This window comes from Tursiops truncatus, chromosome 7 (genome assembly GCF_011762595.2).
Source record: "Tursiops truncatus isolate mTurTru1 chromosome 7, mTurTru1.mat.Y, whole genome shotgun sequence".
Taxonomy (NCBI): domain Eukaryota; kingdom Metazoa; phylum Chordata; class Mammalia; order Artiodactyla; family Delphinidae; genus Tursiops; species Tursiops truncatus.
Genome location: NC_047040.1, coordinates 37,010,151 through 37,036,519, shown reverse-complemented (window position 1 = coordinate 37,036,519; position 26,369 = coordinate 37,010,151). Strand labels below are relative to the sequence as shown.

At 38.8% G+C, this 26,369-nt stretch overlaps 1 protein-coding gene across 2 annotated transcripts in view; it reads left to right on the top strand.

The window, feature by feature from the left end:
- Positions 1-25,747, top strand: part of PLCL1 (phospholipase C like 1 (inactive)) — a 355,583-nt gene extending 329,836 nt beyond the window's left edge. For both annotated transcript variants that reach the window (XM_019939204.3, XM_073807436.1), the window contains exon 6: positions 24,053-25,747. In XM_019939204.3, the coding sequence (XP_019794763.2) occupies positions 24,053-24,235 (183 nt within the window). In that variant the 3' untranslated portion in view covers positions 24,236-25,747. The remainder of the gene's footprint in view (positions 1-24,052) is intronic.
- Positions 25,748-26,369: the final 622 nt, after the last annotated feature.

The following is a 26,369-nucleotide window of genomic DNA, read 5'->3' as shown; positions in this document are numbered from 1 at the left end:
TTTGCATATAGATAACACGTTAACTTGAGTCACAGATTGGAGCATTGGGAGAGAGGTCACTGTTATGGGCTGGATTGTGTTCCCCTAAAATTCATATGTTGAAGTCTTAATGCCCATTACCTCACAATGTGACCTTATTTGGAGGTAGTGTCTTTAACGAGGTAGCTAAGTTAGAATGAGGTCATGGGGAGTGCCCTAATCTGATGGGTGGTCCTTATAGGAAGGGGAGATTAAACATAGACTCCCAGAAGAAAGGCCAGGTGAGGACACAGGGAGAAGGAGGTCATCTATAAGCCAAGGAGAGAGGCCTCAGAAGAAATAACCCTGCCTACACATTGATATCAGAGCTCTAGCCTCCAGAACTGTGAGAAAATACATTTCTGTTGTTTAATCCACCCACTCAGTCTGTGCTTCTTTGCTTTGGTAGCCCTAGGAAACTAATACAGTATCTGTCTTCATCAGTTAGGGCTGCTATTACAAGAATACTATAGACTGGGTGGCTTAAACAACAAACATTTATTTCTCACAGTTCTGGAGGCTGGGAAGTCTGAGATCAGAGAGTTAGCAGGTCTATTGCTGGTGAGAACCCTCTTCCTGGTTTCCTCACGTGGTGAAGAGAGAGTGAGCTTAAATCTCTTTACCCTTTTATAGGAGCACCACTCCCATCATGGGGGCTAATTACCTCATCCAAACCTAATTACCTCCCCAAAGTTTCACTTCCAAATACCATCATGTTGGCGATTAAGGCTTCAACAGATGAAAATCCATAGCAGTGACTTAGGAAGAGAAAAACTGTAAGCTAAAGTTTAAGGAATTTTCTAATATAAAACCCATTAGGAAAACACATGCCACAATATTCTATTAATCATTGGCCAAAAATATAATTTACTTAGAATGCATTTTTACATGATGTGGGGTGCCAGTGGTCACATGACTTGGTCTTGATGTGGGCAGATAGGACAGTCTCCTTAGTCGTGTGATTAGAAGGATTCCACTGGTTCATGTCTCCCACGAAATATATCCATTATTACTCCATTGGTTCCTGCCTCCCCAACGAGGTGGAGAATTCTACCTGTTATCACTCCACCTGACCCTGAAATTGCTACTGGTATCATGGTCATCCTCCAGAAAATTCTTGTTAAAAAGGTCCTGAGTAAAAGGTAGGGGGCAATAGATTTGTTATAAAAGGATGGGCTAGTTTTTGGGTGAATTGACTATTCCTTGCCAGAATTAAAAAGTTGGGAAATGAGATTTTGCAGGAGGTGGTTGTCAAGGAAATTCTAGGCTGAGGTGACTGTGTAGTCAATGGCACCTAGTTTATTCTTTCACTTGACAGGTGCTTTGGATCTCTGCTTTGGGCAAGGCTCTGTGCCACCTGCTAGGCATACAGCTGTGCCCATGACAAAGGCAGCCACTGCACTTAAGAAGTGTGTGTTCTCATGAGATACGCAAATGTTAAAAAGTGCAAGCCATCATCAGTTATTTAGTTGTAACTGTGGCAAGTGCTATGCCAGGAAAGAGGCTGGAGAGAGTGAAAAATAATTTTACTAAACTCACTGTATTGCTGAAGGTTGGCACCGTCTTTTAGCCTGTGTTGTCCAATGTGGACAACACTAGCCACAGGTATCTATTGAAATGGAAATAATTGAAATTAAATAAAATTATATATTCCGTCCTCATGGCACTAGTCACATTTCAGTTGCTCAGTAGCCACATGTGCCTATTGTCTGGGCTATAGAGTTATACCAGAATTGCAAAGTAAAGTAAGAGAGTCCTTAACTGTTAATTCCTTAGAGAATAGAAGATATCTATATATCTATGTAGCTATATCTGTCTATATATATGGACCAAAATAGTCCACTTTTGGCTGCAGGCCAAGGTACAAATCTCATCTTAGGCTGGCCTTCAAAATGAGGAATGGGCTTGGTTTTAAACTAGAGATAGATTTATTTTTCTTTTAATATTATGAATATTGAGGTTTTGCATTCTTACAGTGTTCATTTTTATATTTATGAGCAGTTTGTACATAGTAACTAGGGGATCTTTAAGATTTTTCTTTTCCTTTTTATTTAAAACACCTGACTGTACAAAATAAACCTCCTATGGTTTATAGAGATGAGAAATGTTGGAAACTGTTCCCTTGAAATAACATAGCAGACTTTGGACCCTCCACAGCCGAGAAAACTAATCTCGACTTCACTACAGCCAAGCTCCATTTTTCCAAGTACATGGGAAAAAAGAAGAGACAGAAATGTGGGTAGAGAAGAAGGAAATCAGCTGTGATGGTTCAGTACCCTTGAAGTTGACACTAGTGGGAGACTTTATTAAAAATGTGCAACCTGAAACGGAGGATTAAAAAAAATAATACGTTATGGAAGGGGATATGCTTTTGCTGTCCCACCTAAAGGTCACCCTTTGAAGGGAGCTGAGGTGGCTGCCAGGACCCATTGATTTCTCTCAGTGCTGAAACATCCTCTGGCAGGTGTCAGCCTGGCTGCTCCAAGACATAAATATGGAAAGTTAAAGGGTAAGTCAGAAAGAGAAAAACAAATATCATCTATTAACGCGTATATGTGGAATGTAGAAAAATGGTGCAGGTGATGTTTGCAGGGCAGTGATAGAAACACAGACGTAGAGAACGGACGTGTGGACATGGTGGCGGGGGAAGGGGAGGGTGGGATGAATTGGGAGATTAGGTTTGACATAAATACATTATCATGTGTAAAATACATAGCTAGTGGGAACCTGCTGTACAGCACAGGGAGCTCAGCTCGGTGCTCTGTGACGACCTAAAGGGGTGGGACGGGAGGTTGGTGGGAGGGAGGTCCAAGAGGGAGGGGATAGATGTAAACATAGAGCTGATACACTTCAAGGTACAGCAGAAACTAACACATCATTGTAAAGTAATTATACTACAATAAAAAAAAAAATAAAGGGTAAGGAAGAGTGGCCCCGGGGATCCCGCTAGGAGGTGGTGAGACTGTGTCAGTAGTTGTTCTGAACAGACATGACGTACATTTTTACATAAGCAGCACAACAAACATGCTTCTATGAAACGAACAGGTATTTCCCTTAGAGGAATACAGCTTCTCAAGTCTCTAGGGTAACAACGTTTTAAGATCCTGTCTGGGTGTATACAGTTCTTTTAATTTGTCTCTGATGAGGTTGTTTTACCTTGTTAAGTAGGTTATTTTCCTTAATGACCTTAATGCTGCGTTTATTTTTCTTGTACAGTATTCATCTTCACTTTCCCCCTGTGCTCCAGCCATGGCAATCCCTCTGCAATTCTCCAAATATCCCATGGGCATTCCGGCCTTCTGAGGTGATTTTGCTCAGTGGCTAATGTTTCGGATTTTTTTCCTTCAAGTTTCTCAGAAAATGACGGAAGAGGGATAAATAAGGAGTAACATGATGTGCTGTCCCCAGGGATGGTCATGGGGATTTCCCAAGGGGCCCTGTGGAGGGAGCCACACCTACCTTAGTGCTTCTCTCATTTCCATTTGGGTTCCAAACCTGAGGTGCTGACGTTCATGCTGTACTATTAACAAGTTAAAAATGCTAGAACTGTCTCCTAAAAGATAGGCAAGTGAGGGAAACTAGTTTTAGCTAGTATGGTGTGTGTGTGTGTGTGTGTGTGTGTGTGTGTGTGTGTGTGTGTGTGTGTGTTTAACCCCTTTGTACACTGGTAGTTGTAAAACTAATCTTTTCCCTCCCCTTTCCTGTGTTATTTCTGGTGTTAGTGGTGTTTCAGGTACAGCAGGATGGGAGAGGGGCAAAGAGAAGTATCTGTGGGGGGGTGGACCTTTCCAGCTGCCCTTCAACCCACATAATTTGCTTATTGTGAATATTCATAAATGCATAATGATAACATTTCCTGAATGCTAAATCATGCTAATAACCCCTATCAAGTAGAGGAAAGATCTTTATGTCTTAGAACAATCAACAGATTATTTAAACCTGAGAGCTTTACATCATATTAGATTAAGTTTTGTATGTTAAAATTCTCCAAACAGCAAGTATAAAGATACTGCCTTATACATAAAAGAGGCATTGAGAGCTTCCCTGGTGGCGCAGTGGTTGAGAGTCCGCCTGCCGATGCAGGGAACACGGGGTTCGTGACCCGGTCTGGGAGGATCCCACGTGCCGCGGAGCGGCTGGGCCTGTGAGCCATGGCTGCTGAGCCTGAGCTTCCGGAGCCTGTGCTCCGCAACGGGAGACGCCACAACAGTGACAGGCCCGCGTACCGCAAAAAAAAAAAAAAAAAAAGAGGCATTGATATTTTAACCCATCTATTGTTATGTAAAACAAATTTATTGTACATTTTAGAATTAGTGTTTTTTCCTTTCACCAAATTGAGAAAGCAAGTAGGCAGATTTTTTTTTTTGTCTTTGAAGAGGCATGACTATTCAGATTTTGCTGGGAAAGATATTTTCCATCTAAAAATGCTTGCATATACCGGTTGGTGATACATGGATATTTTTTTATGACATAGTAAGTTTTCAGAATTTATTTGAGGTCTCTCTTACATACGTAGAATGATTGAGGTGCAAATCTACGTGGAAGCAGAGGAATTAACCAAATGGTGTTAGAAGGTGGTTTCTAACCATTGGAACACAAGCTTTTTGTGGACAGACCGGAGCTCCCTACCTAAGCCCAAAACAGGGGAGCCACCTGGTGGACAACGTGAGAACTTCATTTTCTGGGGGTAGTTATAAATGCATAGACCATGTGCAATCCCTGCTTTTTTCCTTTTAAGTTTAGGTAGATTTACTTATATATTTAAATTAGTATGCTTTACATGTTTAATTGCTGGGTAACTTTCCCACTTCATACAAATAACAGGCTCTGATATGAGGAGAAGGAACCATGAAGATCAAGTGAGAACAACGATCAGTCCAAGAAGTAGAGGCTTTTATTCCATTTCATGTTTTGTCTTTTTGCTTTCACAATTCATTGTTCAGCTTAACCGTGTTTCCACATAGAAAATGGTTTTTATAAATACTTTCAGCTCCCCTCCAGCTACTTTACTTCCTATCTCTCTCTTCGCCTGCGCTGCCAAACTTCTCAACAAGGTTGTTTACACTTGCTGTGTGTACTTCCTTACCTCCCATGCACCCCTTAGCCAACTTTACTCTGTCTTCTTCCCCTGACACTCCATTAAATTGTTCTCATCAGAGTCACCAGTCACCTTCTCGTCACGAAATCTTGTGGATGTGTTTCAGCTTTTATCTCCCTTGACTACTTGGGAACGTTCTTCATGGCTGATCACTACCTCCTTCCGGCATCACCGGTTCCCTGGATTTGGGGGACATCCTCTGGCCATTCCTGGCCTTCTTCTTACATCTCTGGCTTGTTCTTCTCAGCGGTTTTTGCAGGTTACCCCTCCTCTACTCTTCTATGAAATTCTGGTGTTTCTTAGGGTTCTAGCCTAGGCTCTCTTCTCTTACTCCATCCTCTCTTTCTGGGTCATCCTGTCCATGCTAATGGTTTCTATTGCCCCTCTATGCTGTTGAATCCCACATGTATATCTTTGGTCCAAGTGTGTCTTCCTATCCCTGAATGACCTCCACTCCCCACACATCCCTCCCAAGGACCCACCCGGCATTGCACTCTGGGGGTCTCTCAGCCACAGCGAGGCCAGCGTGTCTCAAACTGTGCTCATCTCCACCCACATCTCCTGCCTGCCCTCCACGACACCTCTGCTATCCCTACTTGAATGAACGAATGACAACTCAGAGCAATCCAAGCAAGAATCCTGGGGTTATCCTTGATTTTTTTCCCCTAAACCTCCATCTCTAAGCAATTACCGAGTATCGCTGGGTCAGCCTCCTAAATATCTCCCTAAGAGATCTCCATCCCCGTAGCTATGGCCTTAGTTATTTATCCTCTGGTTAGTGAAAAATCTTTCCTTCTCCATATACCCTTGCCCCCCTCTGAAGCACAGCAGCTTGATGACCTTTCTAAACGTAAGTCTGGTCATGGCCATTCTGTGCACTTAAAGCCCTTCCAACGTTTCCCATGGCTCGTCCTGCAAACTTCTTAACTTCGCCTGTGGAGCCCTTTGTGACCTCCTCCCATCCAGCTTGGCCTCTCATCACCTTCCTCTTTCAGGCACAACCCCAGACACACCGAACTTTTCCCTCAGTGGTACCAGTTAGGCTGCCATGCTGAGCAGTTATGCAGGCCTTCCCTTCTGCTGTCACCCCCGCTCCCTGGGAGCCTTTGTTCACACACTGCATTGGGCACTTCACCGCAGGTGCCAGGCCTTCAGGGTACCTTTTCTGATGTGGAGCCTTCTCCTGTCCCTCCCGCCTTATCAAGGTTAGGATCTTTGCCACGTGTTTTCCACAGCACCCTGTTCTTCCCCTAACATGACACTTTCACTGCTTCTTTGTCTCTTTCCCACGAGACAGTCTCTCTTACTTAAAATAATGAGATAATGAATTTTAACACAGCCCTTTTAAATCGAGCGCTAATTAATAAATGATAGACATTGGGTATATAAGGTGAACTCAGAGAACATCTCATCCAGTCCTCTTGTTTAATAGAAAAGGAAACAGGAGTTAATGATAGTCCCAAGGTCACACAGCCAATTCATAATTTGTTAATTGTCTTTGCACTGCAGACATCAGCCACAATCCCTGTCCTTTGCATCTATTTGACGGATTCTGGTTTTCTCTACAAGAAGCTTAGAAAGCCTTAGCTGGGATGAAAGCATGGTTTAAACTCTGTTTTGGTAGACTTTGGTGGTTTTTTTTTGCCTGAGTTACAGGGAACAGGGACTCATTTAGGCTTTTTTCGGGTGAGACTATAAATGACAACGCAAACAACGCATCTCCTGGGAAGAAGGGAAGCCACAGACTCACAGAACCTCCGGCTAGAAGATCATGACAGATCAAGGAGGCTTTAAGGCACTGTGTTATCTTTTCCTCTCTCAGGAGCAAGAATTCAGAATTTTCCCTCTAGTGCTGTAGCCTTAAGTTCAGCTCTCTGCTCTCTCTTTCTTCCCTCTGTTTCCTAGCATCTCTTTCTGTGAGCAACTAAGGCTTTTCGAATTTCCCAGGCTCACTTTCATCTGATTGGTTTGACTAATTGGTGTCATTGCTGCCTGGAGTCATAGGTCACTGGCCCCCATTGAGTGGCCGCTCTTGGGCCAGTGTGATGCTTGGTTTAACCCGTTGTGGCTGGGGAGATGGGTTTTTAAAGCACAGAGCAAAGCCGTCCCGGCTCAAGGTCAGCCTGACACCGTTTTCTTTAGCAGGGGTCTGTGGACTTGGACAGGGTCATGCAAGGCTTGGCAAATGGTGTTCATGGGGATAATTTAAAGTTCCTCTAAAAATGTAGAGTTTTTTGGTTTGCCTAGCTAAGGCCTAAAAAACTACCAGCTACTGAAATATTGGAATTGAAGTTTCTGATAGTCTGATTTTCACAGTCATCTATTCTGGAAAGAAATCTGAGGCCTGCCTTGGAAGAGCAGCCTGACATTCACAAAATTGAATGGGTTTGGTGAAGGTATGGTGAGTTTTTCCAGGCGTATATATTTATAAAGTTGATTTAAAAATAAGAATATAAGAGTGATGGTATTTGACAGTCAGAAGAAATGTTTTGACAAGTGTATGTGATGATTTCGTGGTGCGTATTCCGCTAAGTGTACAGGAGTGAAGCTGAGGTAATAAATGTATGTCTTTCAAGGAAGTGGTACTTATTGCTGTGAACTTGCTGTTGAGTTTTCATGTGCACTCACCTGTCATTCGTGATTTTGCTCTAACCCACGTTGCTGGATCATTATTTCCAAAGATGCTAGGAACGTGGGAAACTTGAATGGATTCTGGACTTTTAGAAAAGCTGTAAAAGTTGTTTTGGGACATTTGGGCAATTTAATATGCACCGCAGTCAGATGAAATTACTGAATAAACGTCAGCTTTGTTGGGGGCAATGATAGTAGAGTGGTTACGTAGCATGTCCTTATTCTCATGATATGCCTACTGAGGTATTCAGGATGATGTATACACAGACAGATGGATAGCAGTAGATAAGTTGATTAAGCCAACATGACACAATATGGAAACTTGGATGCTATTATTTTAACTTTTGAGCAGCATAATTTTAAAAACAAACATATAAAGCATGAGGAAAATGTGTGGCTAATAGTTTGGTGTTGTGGATGGCTTGAGTTTGAGATCTGAAACTTGAGCGAGGCTCACATTAGGGAAAGCAGGTCTTGACATTTTCTTGGAGTAACAGTAGTCTAGTCTTTTACCAAATGCCCTACTGGATTTGGGCCACCAACAGTGAGTACCTCATTAATGACTAAATCTCTAAACAGTCACTGTGGAGGGAGCTGAGTTGGCTGCTGCTTGATTTAACTGTTAATAAAAGTAGCCCATTTCATTTAATAGCTGCCTTACCCTCATTAAAAAAAAAAAAAAAAAGAAAGGTGGAGAGTACAAGGCAGTTGCCCCTTTGACAATGCCTTGCTAATAGCTATTTGGCCATCGCAACCGACACTGAAACTAGAAGTCACGCCAGTGTAAATGGGTGCCTATAGAGCCACTGGGTAGGCTAGTTCTGCACATGCCATGATGCACTCCTAAAGGGGACAGTTTCAGTCTTTTTAAAAGCATTATGATTTGGCAGGGAATAAAGAATAAATGTCCTTGGTGAAAGGACATGTCTAGACCAGATGCAGTACGTCTGTCATTGGGCTGCAGGGAATGCTGTGCGCATAGAAGACAGTGTGAAAGGAGCCCCTGGAGTTGTGCAACACAGGGCCAGATGTCACAAGAAACCACTTGCTTACTGAAAGTCTCAGCGCTGCGGCCATTAAGCAGCTGAAGCCATTTTGTGATCAGTTCACCCTGATGTTGGACCTTTGGTATTGCATCTACACTCTTATTCTGGCATTTTTGCAGATTTATTTTTTGGGTGAATCAAGTAGCCAATAATTTAGGCAATGCAATCAGTAATTTCTTAAAGTGAAACCTTACCAAGTAAATTCCAGAATGGATTTTTTAAAATATCCTTCTAATATTAGTAACTAGTAACTAATATTAGTAACTATCCCTGTAGCCTTTGTCTGCTCTGGGGTTTGAGGCATCCTACATCCTTCAAGCCATTGTAAATAATCTTTTTGAAATGGAAATAGCACTAGTTGGTGAAGCAGAGGTTTTTATAGGAGCTTGTTCTGCGTGTGGCTTGTGGCACTCAAGATAGTTGTATGAAGTTGGATTTCAGGGTCATTCATTACACAGGGAAAGTTACTTTGAGATGCTAGAACTTTTAAACAATATATTTTTTGTGATGATGACCATCTACTACCAAAGTTTCATCTGAAGTGCAATTAATTACCGTTGTCACCTTGCTAAAAGTTGATATCACTTCTGTCCTTTCTTATTAGATCTGTTGACATAGAGGCAGATGATCACGATAATGGGGAAGGAAAGAGCAGAGAGGGGGGAAATCAACAGGCAGTGACATTGTTTTATTGAATGGCTCTTTTGTCAAAATGCCTGCAAGAGAATTCTCAGGATACCAGTATCACCACACACACCTCAATTCACAAAGCTTTCTGCAGTTGAATCATAGTTTTAGAATTTAGCTCGGGGTTTTCTATTATTCAGCTCACTGGTGCTGAAGCAATTTTGTCGACATTTTCTGTAAGTGGATTAGGCTCACAGTCATTTGCCCAAAGCAGATAGATGGCTTCTTAAACAGAGTACCCTGGCAGAAATCTCTCTTATGGTATCTTCAGAAATGTAACAGTCCTGTCACAAAAGATAATGTTTGTCATGAATTTCTTTTGGTGACAGATGATTTCAGTTCATTTTCTGTTTCTCATCTGGCCTAAATGAAACAGCTGTTTAAAACTTTTTATTCCAATAGTGAGCAATGCTTCTGTGTTTTACATTGAACAGTGTTGTAACTTCTAAATTACAAATAAGAAAGTAGACTTTTGGAGGGGGGAAGATTACACGTTCTGGGGTTTCCCAAGGAAAGTTCCCACATCAATGCAATTGTTACTCTTTTTATTTTAAACATTATGAGATTTTTCATAGGGTTAACGGGTGATCAATCCTGAATTTTATTCTCAGCAATGGTTTATTCCCCCTGACTTTACCAACTTGTCTTTTTTAAGCTTCAAAGTGCTTATGTTTCCTCACAATTTAGAAGGTAAAATACAGTAGATATCTATAACATTACTGATATATATATATAATGTTACTGATAGTGAAACACTGCATTTACTGAAAGCTTTAAATTTTCAGTTTATAAAATGATAGTAATAGCTAATAATCATTAGCGTTTACCATGTGTGCCAGCCATTGTTCTATATGATTCACACGTATTATCTCTCTTAATCTTGCTTTTAAACCTAGAGATGGGTACAATTATCATAGTCATTTTATAGGTGAGGAAACAGAGGCATTGCATGACCTTGCCCAAGGTCAAAAAGCTAACACTTGGTGGATTTGAACCCAAGTAGTCTGATTGTGCAGGTCATACTATATGTTCACCTGTAGAATAGCAGTATGGTTACAGTTCAAAGCCTCTAGGCCAAATTGTTATTGTATGACAGAAATGTGGAATCCTTAGAATCAGATATATTCCTTCATCACTCCTGGGGTTCTGGTTCTGCTCTCAACTTGTGTGTACCATCCTGGGCAGCCATCTTATATGGGTGACTTTTAGGGTTCATGAGTACTGCAAGGAGAATCAGTATCCTGGGGATCTGAGAACTAACTGATGAGTTTTTACGTTGTAGCATTCTTCAGAAAGGTTTGACATAAGTACACTACCATGTGTAAAATAGATAGCTAGTGGGAACCTGCTGTATAGCACAGGGAGCTCAGCTTGGTGCTCTGTGATGACCTAGATGGGTGGGATGAGGGGGTGGGAGGGAGGTCCAAGAGGGAGGGGATATATGTATACATATAGCTGCTTCACTTCATTGTACAGCAGAAACTAACACACCATTGTAAAGCAATTATACTCCAAAAAAAAAGTTCAGCTGGTACTTGTAATGGATTGATTCACTTATAATCTTCTTTTTTGGATCTGATCTATAAGCGCTTATGATGAGGTCTTTAAAATGAAAACCAGTCATCTTCTCCACACTTTCCCTAATCATGAATCTTCTATCATTGCTTTTGTATTGCAGTTTTCTGAAAAGTTGGCTCAGATTAAAATTATTAAATTATTCCAAACTCTGTACCCATATTGAAGGCAAAGGTCAGACATCAAAGTATGAGCACAAAAGTAGTATTTATGTGAGTCTATCAAAGCATTTTTGAGGGTCTATCAAAGCATTTTTCTTTTTAAAACCAAGTAAGTCTTAAGCTATTTTTTTCTTCTCTACATTTCTAAGACCTATTAGATGACATGAGCAATATATCATGTAATGCACCTAAACACAAAGAAAAATAGTGCAGTGAAGAAAAAGCATCTGTTGGTCTTGGAAGCAGGCGTTACTAGTTATTTCCTTCACACTTATTTTCTGTGTGAACTTGAGCAATGTATTTATTTAGCTATCTTGAGTCCATTTCTTCATCTATCTGTTTATGAAAACATTATAGCTGTACTTCAAAAATTTGAAATAATTACTAAGAACTCTTACTTAGCAGAACAAAATGATACTGTCACTAAATTAAACTTTATTGAGTATTTTCCACTTTCAGTGGTTTTTCCCAAGTATAAATTTCAAGGAAACAAAGTAAATTCTAAGTAAATAAAATATGAGGAAAAATGGGATCTATTAGACTATTTTGGTACTATGTCGTAGAGGCAGTATCCTTCCAGAACACTCTCCCATACTCTCTCTATCTGTATCTGTAAGACTGTAGAAGGATTGAGGACTCAAGGTGAGCATCAAAAGATCCTTACATCGTATTTCACTGATTGTAAGATGAAGAAGCTTCTCCATCTTTCAAATTGTTGTTCCGTTGTCGCTTTTATGAGGAAGCCTTGACTGATCCCCTAGAATACCCATTCTTACAGCATCACATTCCTTTCCTTTAAGCACACAGCACAACTTGCGATTAGACATAACTTTCTTTTTGTGATTTTTTTTTGATTTTTGCCTGTGTCCCTCACTAGACTTAAGTTTTATGTGGGCAGGAGGGGATCTGTGCTCACCGTGTTATCCCCAGAGTCTAGCCTGATGGTTCTTAATGGGCACAGTACTGACCCCTAGAGGGTGTTTTGGAACATTGTAGAGGTGACTTGGGGGGATTCTCCTGCCATTTAGTGGGACTGGCCAGGAATGCTGGCCGTCCTGCACTGAGCAGGATGGTGCAACATAATGAAGAACTGCCCTATGTCCTGCAAGACTTTCTCAAGTCCTGCTTGACTACACCCTCTAAAATACAAATCAGAGTACTTTTGTAAATGATGTTTATTTAACAAGAAGTTATGTGAGAGGCCCAGTACATGAGGAAAAGGTAGTTACTGAGAGGGAAGCCTAAATGAATAAAGACATTGTTTCCAAATTATTGAATAATGTATTTCCTCTGGGTATTCTGTCCACCTGATTGTATAATTGCTATACAGTAATACTGGAACAAACTGAAGTGAGATATTCGTTTTAATATGATACTTTATTATTGATAATCCATGATGAGCATCCCACAGTATCCTGCGAAGTAGAGGCTGATATTGTCAACCACAAGGAAAATGCCCTTTGAGCTACTTTTGAAGATTTGGCAAATTTGGTGGGGTGTATGGACTTTACTTACTTCCTCACTTGTGGGATTATCAGACTTTTTCTCCATGGTGAGACTCTGTACTCGTCTTGACATATTATCCCTATCTTAATTAAGGTTATTTCCTTCCTTCTTTTATTGTATGTAAATAAGTCTGGTCAGTTGCCATTATTTGTTTTTATACTAGTGTCTTTGTAGTACATCTGCATTGTCATTTTCCTGTATCTTGTGTGTGTGGAAAGGCATCTGATCTTATCTCTCTTAAATTTAAATGAATTCATATTAAGTAAGTACAGGCATTTGTCTACTTCATTATGGTTTCTTGTGTGCCTGCCTGGGCATTTACATATTGAAATACATATTATTTTATTTTAAATGACCATTCTTATTTCTCCTTATATTATAGCTAGGATACTACATTTACTTAATTTTTAATAATGTATATAGCTAGGTTATATTATTTATGACTTTAATTTTAGAATAATAAAGGAAGCCTTACAAAATATTTGTTTTAAAGGATCTTGGTTTTGATAGGGTTGACAACCACAGGTGAAGACAAAGTCTGGCATATGGTAGATGTTTAATAAATATTTGCTTGATGTATTGATAGGTGAATAAGACAAAAATGAAGACCCAAGTCCTAACTGATAGCTAACAAAGACCACCAGTATTCCTAAATCAAAGAGAAAAAGCAGTTCATATATCCATAGCTTAGAACAGGATACAATAGGGACAATAAGTGGGAATTGGAGACATTAAATTCCATACTTCTTTTTTTTTTTTTTTTTTTTGCGGTACACGGGCCTCTCACCGCCGTGGCCTCTCCCGCTGTGGAGCACAGGCTCCGGACGCACAGACCCAGAGGCCATGGCTCACGGGCCCAGCCGCTCCGCGGCACATGGGATCCTCCCAGACCAGGGCACGAACCCGTGTCCCCTGCATCAGCAGGCGAACTCTCAACCACTGCGCCACCAGGGAAGCCCCTATACTTCTTTTTATGATCTGGTCAACAAAAGCATCTCAATGCAATAGGTTTTATTGATGAATTCAGGTGTTACCCATCAATACTACCTGTCATCAGCACTCTTGTTACTTGATTATTATTAATTTTGTATTATTATTATATTATTATTTTTTCAGCTTTATTGAGATATAATTGACATATAACATTATGTAAACTTAAGGTGTTCAGGGTGATGATTTGATATATGTATATATTATGAGATGGTTACCGCAATAAGGCTAGTTAACAAATCCATTACCTCATGTAGTTACGTTTTTTTTGATGGTGAGAACTTTTAAGATCTACTCTCTTAGCAACTTTCAAGTGTACAAAACAGTATTGTTAACTATAGTCACCATGCTGTATATTAGATCTCCAGAACTTATTCATCTTGTTACTGGAAGCTTGTACCCATTTACCACCTTCACCCATTTCCCCCGACCCCCCAGCCCCTGGCAACTACCAACCTACTCTGTTTCTATTAATTTGGTTTTTTGAGATTCCACATATAGTCTTTCTCTGTGTGCTTGTCTCACTTAGTATAATGCCCTCAAAATTTATCTATGTTGTTGAAAATGGTAGGATTAACTTCTTTCTCATGGCTGAATAATATTCCATTTTACACACACACACACACACACACACACACACATATATGTATATAAAATCTCCATATATATATATTACATCTTCTTTATCCATTCATTAGTTTGGTGGACACTGAGATTATTTCCATGTTTTGGCTATTGTAAATAATGCTGCATTAAACATGGGGGTGCAGGTCTCTCTTTGAGATCCTAATTTCATTTCCTTTGGATATATTCCCAGAAGTGGAATTGCTGGATCATATAGTAGCTCTATTTTTAATTTGGGGGGAACCTCCACACTCTTTTTGTATATGACCGTACCAATTTACTTTACCACCAACAGTGTGCAAGGGTTCCCTTTTCTCCACATCATTGCCAATGCTTATTACCTCTTGTCTTTTTGGTAAAACCCATTCTAACAGGGGTGAGGTGATATTTCATTGTGGTTTTGATGTTGGTATTGAGCACCTTTTCATGTACCTGTTGTCCATTTATATATCTTCTTTGGAAAAATGTCTATTCATATCTTTGCCAATTTTTTAGTCAGATTGTTTTTTACTATTGAGTTATATATTTTGAGTTATTACATGCATATTGAGTTCCTTATGTATTTTAGATATTAACCTCTTATCAGATATACGGTTTGCAAATATTTTCTCCAGTTCCATAGGTTGCCTTTTCATCTCCTTCTTTGTTTCTTTTGCTGTGAAGAAGCTTTTTAGTTTGTTGTAGTCCCACTTGTTTATTTTTGCTTTTTTTTTGCTTGTGCTTTTGGTGTTATATTAAAAAAATCATTGCCAAGATCAATGTCAAGTTTTTTTTCCTATTTTTTTGCTAGTAATTTTATTATTTCAGGTCTTACATTTAAGTCTTTAATCCATTTTGAGTTAATTTTTGTGAATGGTGTAATATAAGGCTGCAATTTATTCTTTTGTATGTGAATACCCAGTTTTCCTAGCACCATTTATTGAAAAGACTATCTTTTCCCCATTGAATATTCTTGGCTCCCTTGTCAAATATTAGTTGACCATATATGTATGTGTTTATTTCTAGTCTCTCAGTTTTGTTCCATTGGTCTACATGTCTGTTTCTACTCCAGTTATCATACTGTTTTGATTAGTTTTGTAATATAGTTTGAAATCAGGATGTATGATGCCTCCAACTTTGTTCTTCTCTCTCAGGATTGCTTTGGCAATCTGGGGTCTTTTGTTGTTCCATAAGAATTTTAGGATTGTTTTTCTTTTCTTGTGAAAAATGCCATTGGAGTTTTGATAGGGATTGCACTGAATCTATGGATGGCTTTGGGTAGTATGAACATCTTAATAATATTAATTCTTCTGATCCATGAACATGGGATATCTTCCTGTTTATTTGTGTTTAATTTCTTTCATCAGTGCCTTGTAATTTTCAGTGTACAGATCTCTCACCTCCTATGTTAAATTTATTCCTAAATATTTTATTATTTTTGGTGCTAATATAAATGGGATTGTTTTATTTATTTCTTTTTCTGATAGTTTGTTATTAGTGTATAGAAATACAACTGATTTTTTTTGTATGTTGATTTTTTATCCTACTTTACTGAATTCATTTATTAGTTCTATTACTGAATTCATTTATTAGTTCTATTAATTCATTTATTAGTTCTATTATCAGTTTTTTTTGATGGAGTCTTTAGGGTTTTCTATATATAAGATTGGGTCATCATTTTACTTCTTCCTGTCCAGTTTGGATATCTTTTATTTATTTTTCTTGACTAATTCCTCTGGCTAGGACTTCCAGTACTATGCTGAATAGAAATAGTGAGAGTGGGCACTCTTATGGCACTCTTGTCTTGTTCCTGATCTTAGAGGAAAAGCTTTCAACCTTTCACTGTCGAGTGTGGTGTTACTTGTGGGCTTGTCATATATGTCCTTTTTTATGTTGGGGTACATTCCTTATATACTCACTTTGTTGAGAGTTTTTATCATAAAAAGATGTTGAATTTTGTCAAATGCTTTTTATGCAACTATTGAAATGATCATACAATTTTTATATTTTATTCTGTTAAAGTGATGCAATTATATTATTATTAGTGATTAGTATTTAAATACTATTAAACTACTTTATTTACATATAGTATTATACACACACACACACACACACAGGGACACAATAATGGTCTCCTCTATATTAAAAACTATTTTTAAAAAACATGGTTAATACAAAGGCTTTCTGCTTAAGATGCAGTTAATTACCATTTTGAAGTAAATAGGGTCCTTCATTCTGTCAACACTCAAGTCAGTCAAGATTTCCTGATGAGAAAGGTATTGTAACAAAGCAGGATGTTATTTGAGAAAGACTTGTGCAAAAAGAAAATCTTATTTGTCAGGTCTTAAAACGTATGCTTTCAAATTTAACTTTCAAACATAATTTTCATTATGTTGAATTTTAATAGAGTATGACTTCATATTTTTTTAGAGCCTTTTCTATGGCTGTGCTTATTAAACATGTCATTCTGCTTTATTCTGTAATGTTGTGTGGTCTTGTTGGCATTGAATTATTCTTAAAATTTCTTTGAAGTATCTTCTACATTTTGTAAATTATTCTTCCTTCAGATCTAGATTCTCAGATATTAAAAATATTTACTTATGTTCTCTTTCCATAATCTTCAGAGATATCTGATTAATTGGAATTTCTGACCAATACTAAAATGTATCAGTCATAAAACTAACTTAAAAAACTTAACTTTATAAAGGGTATAAAATCTAATGGCTCAGGTAAACATGTCCAATGTAATTCACTTTTTGTTCCTATAAAAATGAAACAGTTTAATTGCATTATGTGATAAAGATTTGAAAGGTAGTGTCTTTTCCTTTGTTTTGAGTTCAAAGTTTCAGGAGAAGAGTAACATAAGAAGCTCCAATAAGTCAGTACTCTTAGACCAGAACTGCTCTACAACTATTCATCCATATTTCTTGAAAGTTCATAGAGTAAAAATTCAACTTCTTAAGTGGTGAGTAGAATGCAGTTGAAATATTTGGTGGACAAGGTCTTGAAAAATAATAAATCTGAGTTTTAATAACTTTAGGCAATGAGAACTTCTATTTTTGTGCAGTTGAGGTATTTTGTACATAATTTCCCTAGTGGCTACATCTTTGTGCCTGTAACTCTTGCTAACATGTTGTATACATTCCCTACAAAACTAGGCTTTCATTCTGGAGAGCAAGGATCCCAGGCCATCTTTGCATAGTTTTACCCAATATTCCAGTAATCTAACATCAAGAGAAATGTATCTGTCATGACATCAACACATTTTTGATTTGCTATTTTTATTTCTCAAATGAAGGACATTGTAATAGTTGTTTCTACCTCTTTGGAGCAAAACATTTACCCCCTTTAGATAATACAGAGATTCCCCAAAAGAATGCTTTTTGAACTGTTAATACGGTGGTAGTACACAGCTCACCACAACATGGTCATGTCCACCAAATTGAGCTGGAACAAATAAAGCGGTGCTAATACCACCATGCTGTCTGTGGCGGACTTTTGTTGCAGTATTATCCAGGGGTGGCTCTAGCTGTGGGTGTGGATGCTCATATGGGACGAATTTCAGGGGAATTAGTCAGCCGTTGAGTGTGTGCTGAAAAATACCCATACACGCCTGCCCGGTGACAGAGTTGCATTTGTTTATATGCGTAGTTGTATATATGTGAGGGCATTTCCATTCCCAGAGTCTCAATTAGCTGCTTTAAATATTTGTGGTGTACTCTGAGACAACCCACACATTTCCTTCACACGTGACAAGGACACTAGTTATGATGTTTGACCACTCTTTCATACACTAATATCACAAGGGATAGGGCAGTTCATGGGAAAAATGGGTATTTTAATAGCCATGGATGTCAATGTCTTTTGAAAGTTACTCTGACAGATTGTAGCCAAAACTATTTTCAAACTATAGAAGAAAACTGCATTTCTTAGTAAGAACAGGAATAACACAAATTCTAAATGTCTTTTGATAGATTATAAAATATAGTTATTAAATAACTTACAAATATATAACTAATAGATAACTCACATTTAGAATTCTAGCCCCTTTTATGGTTTTGATATAATGAGATAATATGTGCAAATTGGTTTACATTTAGTATATTAAGTGTTCAAAGTGTTAGCCTCTGTTTAGTGTTGTGATAGCATATTATTGTCAGTAATAATTTATGAGTAATAATAAAAATTGTGGTGGTATGGTATGTATATCAGTCCCATTTACAATCTCATTGCATCAGATATTTCTTGATTTCTAGATGATTTATTTTAATTGCAGTTTAATGACGTTGGAAGGATTTGGCTATGAATGCTTAATGTCTCCTTTTTAAAAAATTCATTAATCATTACTAATTTTTAGGTTCAAAAATCTCTGTAGTGGGCTTCCCTGGTGGCGCAGTGGTTGAGAGTCCGCCTGCCGATGCAGGGGACACGGGTTCGTGCCCCGGTCCAGGAGGATCCCACATGCCGCAGAGCGGCTAGGCCCGTGTTACTTTTTAAATGTGTTGGGATTTCCATGGACTGTGACATTTGGAAGTCAAATAACTGTGGAGGCTGAATTGGTAGTCATTGCTGTTGATACTTTTGATAATCCTGTTGTCCCATCAGCATAAGTCTGCCTGAGATGCTTTCTATCACTCTTGCTTTTCTTTGGATTAAAGCAGTCCTTCTCATTTTTCTCCCCCTGAAGCATCCCTAGTACCAGAGGAGAGAAACTATAAATTCCCATGAGATTGCTAGTATATTGAAATGTTGGCAACAGCTTGACATTTCTTTCAAGTTGAGTATTCAGTGGTCAAATTGTCCATTAATTTTACATTCCAGGCCGTAACAATCCCAGATTTATTTTCCCAGGAGATGTTACAATTTATATACCACCAAGTAAAATGAATTCTCTTGGGCTTCTCTCCTTTCTGCCTCTCTCCCAAGACCTCTGTTTGAGGAGAATTTCTGAGCATATTCTTTAGAAATGCCCTGTTATATTACTCCTTAAATACATACTACACACCAATACCTTTAAGTGGCTTAGCTGATCTGAGCACCTAATAGGTCTTGTGGGAAATGATACACAGGACAGAGGCGTTTTGAGGGAGGAGATGTGGTATAAGCTGGCTAGGTAGGAGGATTTTGAGAGGGAGTGTAACGGAGTAGAGAGAGGGATGCTAGTTGGTCAGCGGAAATCACTGCAAGCATGGTGAGAAAAAGTCAGCCCGGAAAAAGAATGCCAAGATGGGGTTGTTAACAATAAACTTCACCCTCTTTACAATTTTGCCTAGAATGAGTCTTTTCTGCTTCTGCTAACTTAATCCATAAGACTCAAGGAGTTTAACCACAGAACAGAAAGATGACCTCTATGCCTCCTTCTTAAAAAAAATATTGAAAACAACATTTTTACATCAGTGTTTCGATGGAAACTCTTCATAGTTTAGTCTTTCATTTTTAATTCTTCTGTTAGTTAATAGCTTAATTTCTTTTCCAATTTTTTTTCTGCCTGTATCATGCAGCCAGGGCGTGTTGTCTCCTGGTTATCAGGAGATGATGTCCTTTGTTTTTGTGCACTGGCACAAACTGTCTTCTCCAATTGGCCTTTGTTTTCTAGAGAGACTGACTTCTATTTACCAGAACTGACACAGTCTGACATTTAGGCCTGGATGCCACCTCTCAGAACCGATGAGATGATATTCTGGCTGATTAATTAGATACGTTTTATAACCTGCTGCAGGAAAAGTGACGTGAGAGCATTATTCATTAGTAGTATCAAGCCTGATACTTTTGCATGTTTTACTCCTCTCTTGCAATTAGGGAAGATGCCAATTTTGCTTTTTTTATGCTTTAAGAATGCCTGATGAAAATTTTAACACTAAAAGAAAAGGGAGCACTTAAAAGTAATACTCTGAAAATGAGTGTGGGTATAATCTGTTTATTAATACAGTATTTTTAAAGGAATCTTTGTGCTTGTAAAAGCAGTAGCAATACACATATCTCTGTAAAAACAGACTCTTGTAGATGCATTTTAAACAAGTTAGTAAAATTTATATTAAAATATGCACACTATCAAGATACTTATTTTAGTAATAGAGTATGTTAATTGCTTTTCATATCACCTTAGAGCATAGTTTACTTGTGATTATTTAAATCACAAATAGCTTTTCTTTCTTTCTTTTTTTGAAAACATCTTTATTGGAGTATAATTGCTTTACAATGGTGTGTTAGTTTCTGCTTTATAACAAAGTGAATCAGTTATACATATACATATGTCCCCATACCTCTTCCCTCCTGTGTCTCTGTCCCTCCCACCCTCCCTATCCCACCCCTCTAGCTGGTCACAAAGCACTGAGCTGATCTCCCTGTGCTATGCGGCTGCTTCCCACTAGCTAGCTATTTTACGTTTGGTAGTGTATATAAGTCCATGCCACTCCCTCACTTTGTCCCAGCTTACCCTTCCCCCTCCCCATATCCTCAAGTCCATTCTCTAGTAGGTCAGTGTCTTTATTCTTGCCCCTACGTTCTTCATGACCATTTTTTATTTTTTTTTTAGATTCCATATATGTGTGTTAGCATACGGTATTTGTTTTTCTCTTTCTGACTTACTTCACTCTGTATGACACACTCTAGGTCCATCCACCTTACTACAAATAACTCAATTTCATTTCTTTTTATGGCTGAGTAATATTCCACTGTATATATGTGCCACATCTTCTTTAACCATTCATCTGTTGATGGACACTTAGGTTGCTTTCATGTCCTGGCTATTGTAAATAGAGCTGCAATGAATATTGAGGTACATGACTCTTTTTGAATTATGGTTTTCTCAGGGTATATGCCCAGTAGTGGGATTGCTGGGTCATATGGTAGTTCTATTTGTAGTTTTTAAACCAACCTCCATACTGTTCTCCATAGTGGCTGTATCAATTTACATTCCCACCAACAGGGCAAGAGGGTTCCCTTTTCTCCACACCCTCTCCAGCATTTATTGTTTCTAGATTTTTTGATGATGGCCATTCTGACTGGTATGAGATGATATCGCATTGTAGTTTTGATTTGCATTTCTCTAATGATTAATTATGTTGAGCATTCTTTCATGTGTTTGTTGGCAATCTGTATATCTTCTTTGGAGAAATGTCTATTTAGGTTTTCTGCCCATTTTTGGATTGGGTTGTTTGTTTTTTTGGATATTGAGCTGCATGAGCTGCTTGTAAATTTTGGAGATTAATCCTTTGTCAGTTGCTTCATTTGCAAATATTTTCTCCCATTCTGAGGGTTATCTTTTCATCTTGTTTATGGTTTCCTTTGCTGTGCAAAAGCTTTGAAGTTTCATTAGGTCCCATTTGTTTATTTTTGTTTTTATTTCCAACAAATAGCTTTTCAGCATTTTTTGTAATCTTTAAAACTGTGAGGAAGACGGAAGAATATTTTCATCATTTTTACAGGAGATAAAATGGCCCAGGGGGAAATTGTTGGAGCTAAAAGCAAAACTAAGATACTCTGACTTTTGTCCCTGCCAACGAATGTTGGTGCATCTTATCTTCCTGACTCTGTAGATCCCATCTCTGAGTTCTGTCCGACTGTGCCACCTGGTTAATGATTGTCTTTTTATCCGTGTTGTTTCCATGGGTGACAATGACTGGGAGGCTTTACTGTGCTTTGTTGAGAGTTCACAGTTTGCCTTGAAGGGATGCCACATCATGTAGTGGTTAAGACTACAGGTTCTGGAGCCAACTCCTGGACTTTATTTCAACCCCAGCTCCATCACTTAGCAGCTGTGTGAGTCTGGGAAGGAGGATCACTCTGGACCTCTGTTTTCATTGTAAACTTAAAGTAAGAAAAGAGCCTATTTTGTGGGGATGTTGTGACAAATAATGAACCTTTGTAAAGTATGAAGAAGAATGCCTGCAGAGAGTGAGCACTTTCTATGCTGTATTATTATCATTATCACTTCAGAATTGCATTTTTCAAAGTCGATGTGACTTTTTTTTTTTGCGGTACGCGGGCCTCTCACTGTTGTGGCCTCTCCCGTTGCGGAGCACAGGCTCCGGACGCGCAGGCTCAGCGGCCGTGGCTCACGGGCCCAGCTGCTCCGCGGCATGTGGGATCTTCCCGGACCGGGGCACGAACCCGTGTCCCCTGCATCGGCAGGCGGACTCTCGACCACTGCGCCACCTGGGAAGCCTGGATGTGACTTTTTTTAACGTCCAGAGGGGACTCATTATGCCTATACTCCCCAAGTTCTGCTTGTGTCGTGCATATTTTTCTCTTAGAAAGTCCATCTCTATCTGAAAGAGTGTTCATTCTCTAGTCTCTAGTTTTAGTCTAAATTATAAACATGGTGTGTGGAACAGGGCACTGAACCGAGAGGCAGAAGACCTGGACTTAAGTCCCAGCTCAGTCATTAACCAGCTGTGACCTTGGGTCAGTCATGTCACCTCATCAGGCTCAGCTTCTTTTCTCCTCATGAGAAGGCTAAACTATACAACTTCCAAGTTTACTTCTAAAATCCCAATCCATGATTGAGGTACTTGGAGGTAAGTTCACCTTAACAAAAGTATTAGGCCAAGTTGTACTTATTCATCCCATATATTTAAAGGCTGTTGTTTGAAGGATTTTATGACATAAGATAGAATTGGCAAGTGCTTGTACAGATTTTGAGGAAAGAAATATTCCAAGGCATTTTTAATGCAATGCATTTTTAATTTTAGGGTCCTCATACATCCTAAAGTAAAAGCTTTCATCAAGTTAAAGAGATCAAACAGTGTATGATGAAGTACCTTGCATAAAATAGGTGACTTACCTTTTCTCGAAGTCTCTGCTTTGTAGAGGAACTCTCCAGCAGCTCGTGTAACCTCCAGTTTCAAGGTCACACTCTCAGGCATTGTCATGAGAATCGAGGGGAGAGACGGAACTCCTTTCTCTTTTGTCTGTACACACCGGAAACATGTTCTGGCTTCCCCACACTTACTCCTTCAGCCCCTTGGGCTAGTGTCAGCATATACACTTGATAATTATAACAATGACCTAAAATAAGAAAAAAAATAATTGGAAAAGATCTTTCTCAGACTCTGATATAACTGACAACTGATGATTTCCTGTGATCCTCGTTTGCTTTTTTGTTTTGATTGACACACTAAGCCTCTGGAGCCTCTCTCCATCAGCCAGATGGGAACATTGTCCTCAGGATAATACAAAAGAACATGGGTAAATAGGAACTTATCAAAAGGCAGGCTGTAGCGATGACCCAATATACTACAAACCAGCTTACCAAGCTTAAGGGTGTGTGGTTTACTTTACAGAGATTTGCTTTGTAAGCTCTTTTACACTGAGAAGATGATTTAATTTTCAGTTCTTTGAGGAAGAGCTTCTTCCCTTGTTTTCTCCCAAGCCTAGGAATGCTGGGCTGGGTGGGTTAGGAGTTACAGCAGTGTGCAGTCTCGAACCCTGGTGATGGAAGGGCTGATTGTCCTTGGTACATTCAGATAAGGGTCCCCAGACGGTGTTCCCTCCTATAGGAAATCTCCAGAGGCTCCCAGCAACTACAGAGACAATGGGGAAGGCTCAGGTTGAGGTCCTTGACTTAAAGAGCAAAGACCCTCAATAATGCAAGGAAAGGATGTTGGAAAAGTGGGCTCTCCGGTCTGAGTCTGTTTCCTCACTGAGCAACAGCATGAAGGATATAGAGTGATGTCACTTAGGATCTGCCTGGCCCATAACATTCTTCTTTGGTGTCTATTTCTGCCTGTTTGTAGGGCCAAGGAGATCTGTTGAAGAATGCCAAGAATGAAGCTATAGAGAACATGAAGCAGATCCAGCTGGCGTGCTTGTCTTGTGGCCTTAGTAAAGCCCCCAGCAGTGGTGCCGAGGCCAAGAGCAAGCGCAGCCTGGAGGCCATAGAGGAGAAGGAGAGCAGCGAGGACAATGGGAAGCTGTGACCCTGAGTGACAGCCACGCCTTCACCCAGGCTTCCTGCCAAGGACTCTGGTTTTTCCTTCTGGTTTTCTTTCTTTAAGCTTTTTAGAAGTTCACAGAAAGATGCCCTCTCTGGGGTATTGGACATAAACAGATATTTTCACAATGTCAGTATTTTAACATAGTTAATTTATCTAAGTTAAAATCTTTAGTAGCAGTGTTTTAAAATTCTGAGATGTGTGTACACACTCACGTATGGATGTGGGCGGAAGTGTGTGTATGTGTGTGTGTGTGAGAGAGCAAGCGAGAGACAGAGATAGAGAGAGACAGAGAGGGAGAGAGAGAGAGAGAGCAAAAGAGAAGGACTGAGAGAGGTGGGGACGGGAGAGAGAGATTGAGATGCTGTTGAAATCTATTCTGTGTTGCATTATTCATTTAGTAACTTATTACTTTATCATTTTGGGACAAATTTGTTCATCTGAAATTCTAAAGAGCACTTCACTATAACCTGTTGCTGTGTTTAATTTTACTTCTCTACCTTTATCATTTAATTTGGAAATCGTAACACAGCTTATAATTGAAGGGAGCCAAATTTATCATGCATAGATGTTTTAATAGATTAAATATAGATTAGACAAATTCCTAAGAATCACAGTAGAAATAAAAGTGAATGAAGGATAAACAACTGATCAGAATTTCTGGGAAGATCAGCAAAGTCTTCAGTTAGTAAACTCTTTAAAATATTTATTAAATAAAATCAATTTTTAGAAAGTTTTCTGTAGTTGTTTACTTTTCAGTGGAAAAGTTGATCTTAAGTGAATTTATACCCACTTATGTGGTACTCTGAAACACCATGAAAACTCTGTTGAAATTAGGATTTTGATGTGACAACGATATTCAGTTATGAAATTTCAAGGTTGTGATTTATAGGAAGGTCTCATTCTTCCTGACTGGGAATCTTAGCATTCATTTTCTATTACACACATGGGCAGCTAGGAGGTCTTGACTTTCATTGCATTTAATTGAGCACTAAATTTAAATTTAAAGACATTGTTCAAACAATATCATATCATCACCTTGAGCTGATATAAATTCTGTGGGTCAGATAACACTGTGATGATTTAAGGACTAACCGATTACAAAGTATCTATGATATAATTTTAACACATGCAGAAAAACATACACACAAAAGAAGCAAATGACTAATTAGGGTACATTTATAATTTCATCCAGATCATTTTTACCCTAATATCTTCAGAAAGTACTTGAGTGTAATATGTTTGTTACCTCCAACAGAACTAAATGTTCTATGGTTATGAAAATATATCTATTTAAAACATTGCTTTTATTTTGAAAAGCTTCTTAATTAATTTGGTTAACAAATATGCTAATTTGGGGGAACCTAGGGAAGATCATTGTTGAAATTTTGCAAATATAAACATCTTCTATAGCAACTGTGTTAAGTTATTTCTGACTTCTTAACACTATTATGTTCATGTTGTACATTACTGAGAGAGTAAAGATATGAAACAACACTTTTATTGTTCTCTTTTATTGTGAATTAATTGAAAAAAGAATGATAATGAAAATGAGTTACTATATAAAAAATATCTTACAGGATATGATATTTCCATGGACCAGATATGATGATATTTCTCCCTAGGTTTAAAACTGGGCGCTTGGGAAGACACATGAGCTCATTTGAAGGTAGGTTTCCAGTGGTACTACAATAGCCTGAAAAAATGTCTTTACCCTCCATTATACTTACCCTTCACAGTGGAAGGAATAGTGGAATGCAGATATCTAAGACCCTTATGATGAAAACGAGGTGATATAGACAGAAACAAAACCCTCCTTGCATTAGCCAGTTGGTTGGTTTCACCTGTGGACATCTTCGCCTCCCTGAGTACCATGTGGAGAAATTCATGTCTTTACAGAGAGGTGGGAAGAGAAGCTAAAGGGTGGCAAACTTTCAAAGAATATTCATTCATGTCTTTACTTGAGGGTCAAATCCAATCCTTGAGAGTGGCTTCTCTAGTTTATTCCATTTGTCCTGGGGCTCCACGCACACTTAGGCTCTAGTACCCAAATATTCTTGAGAACATGATATGATTCCACCTCATCTAATGCTGCTTCTGGTGTCAGCGACTCTCTGCT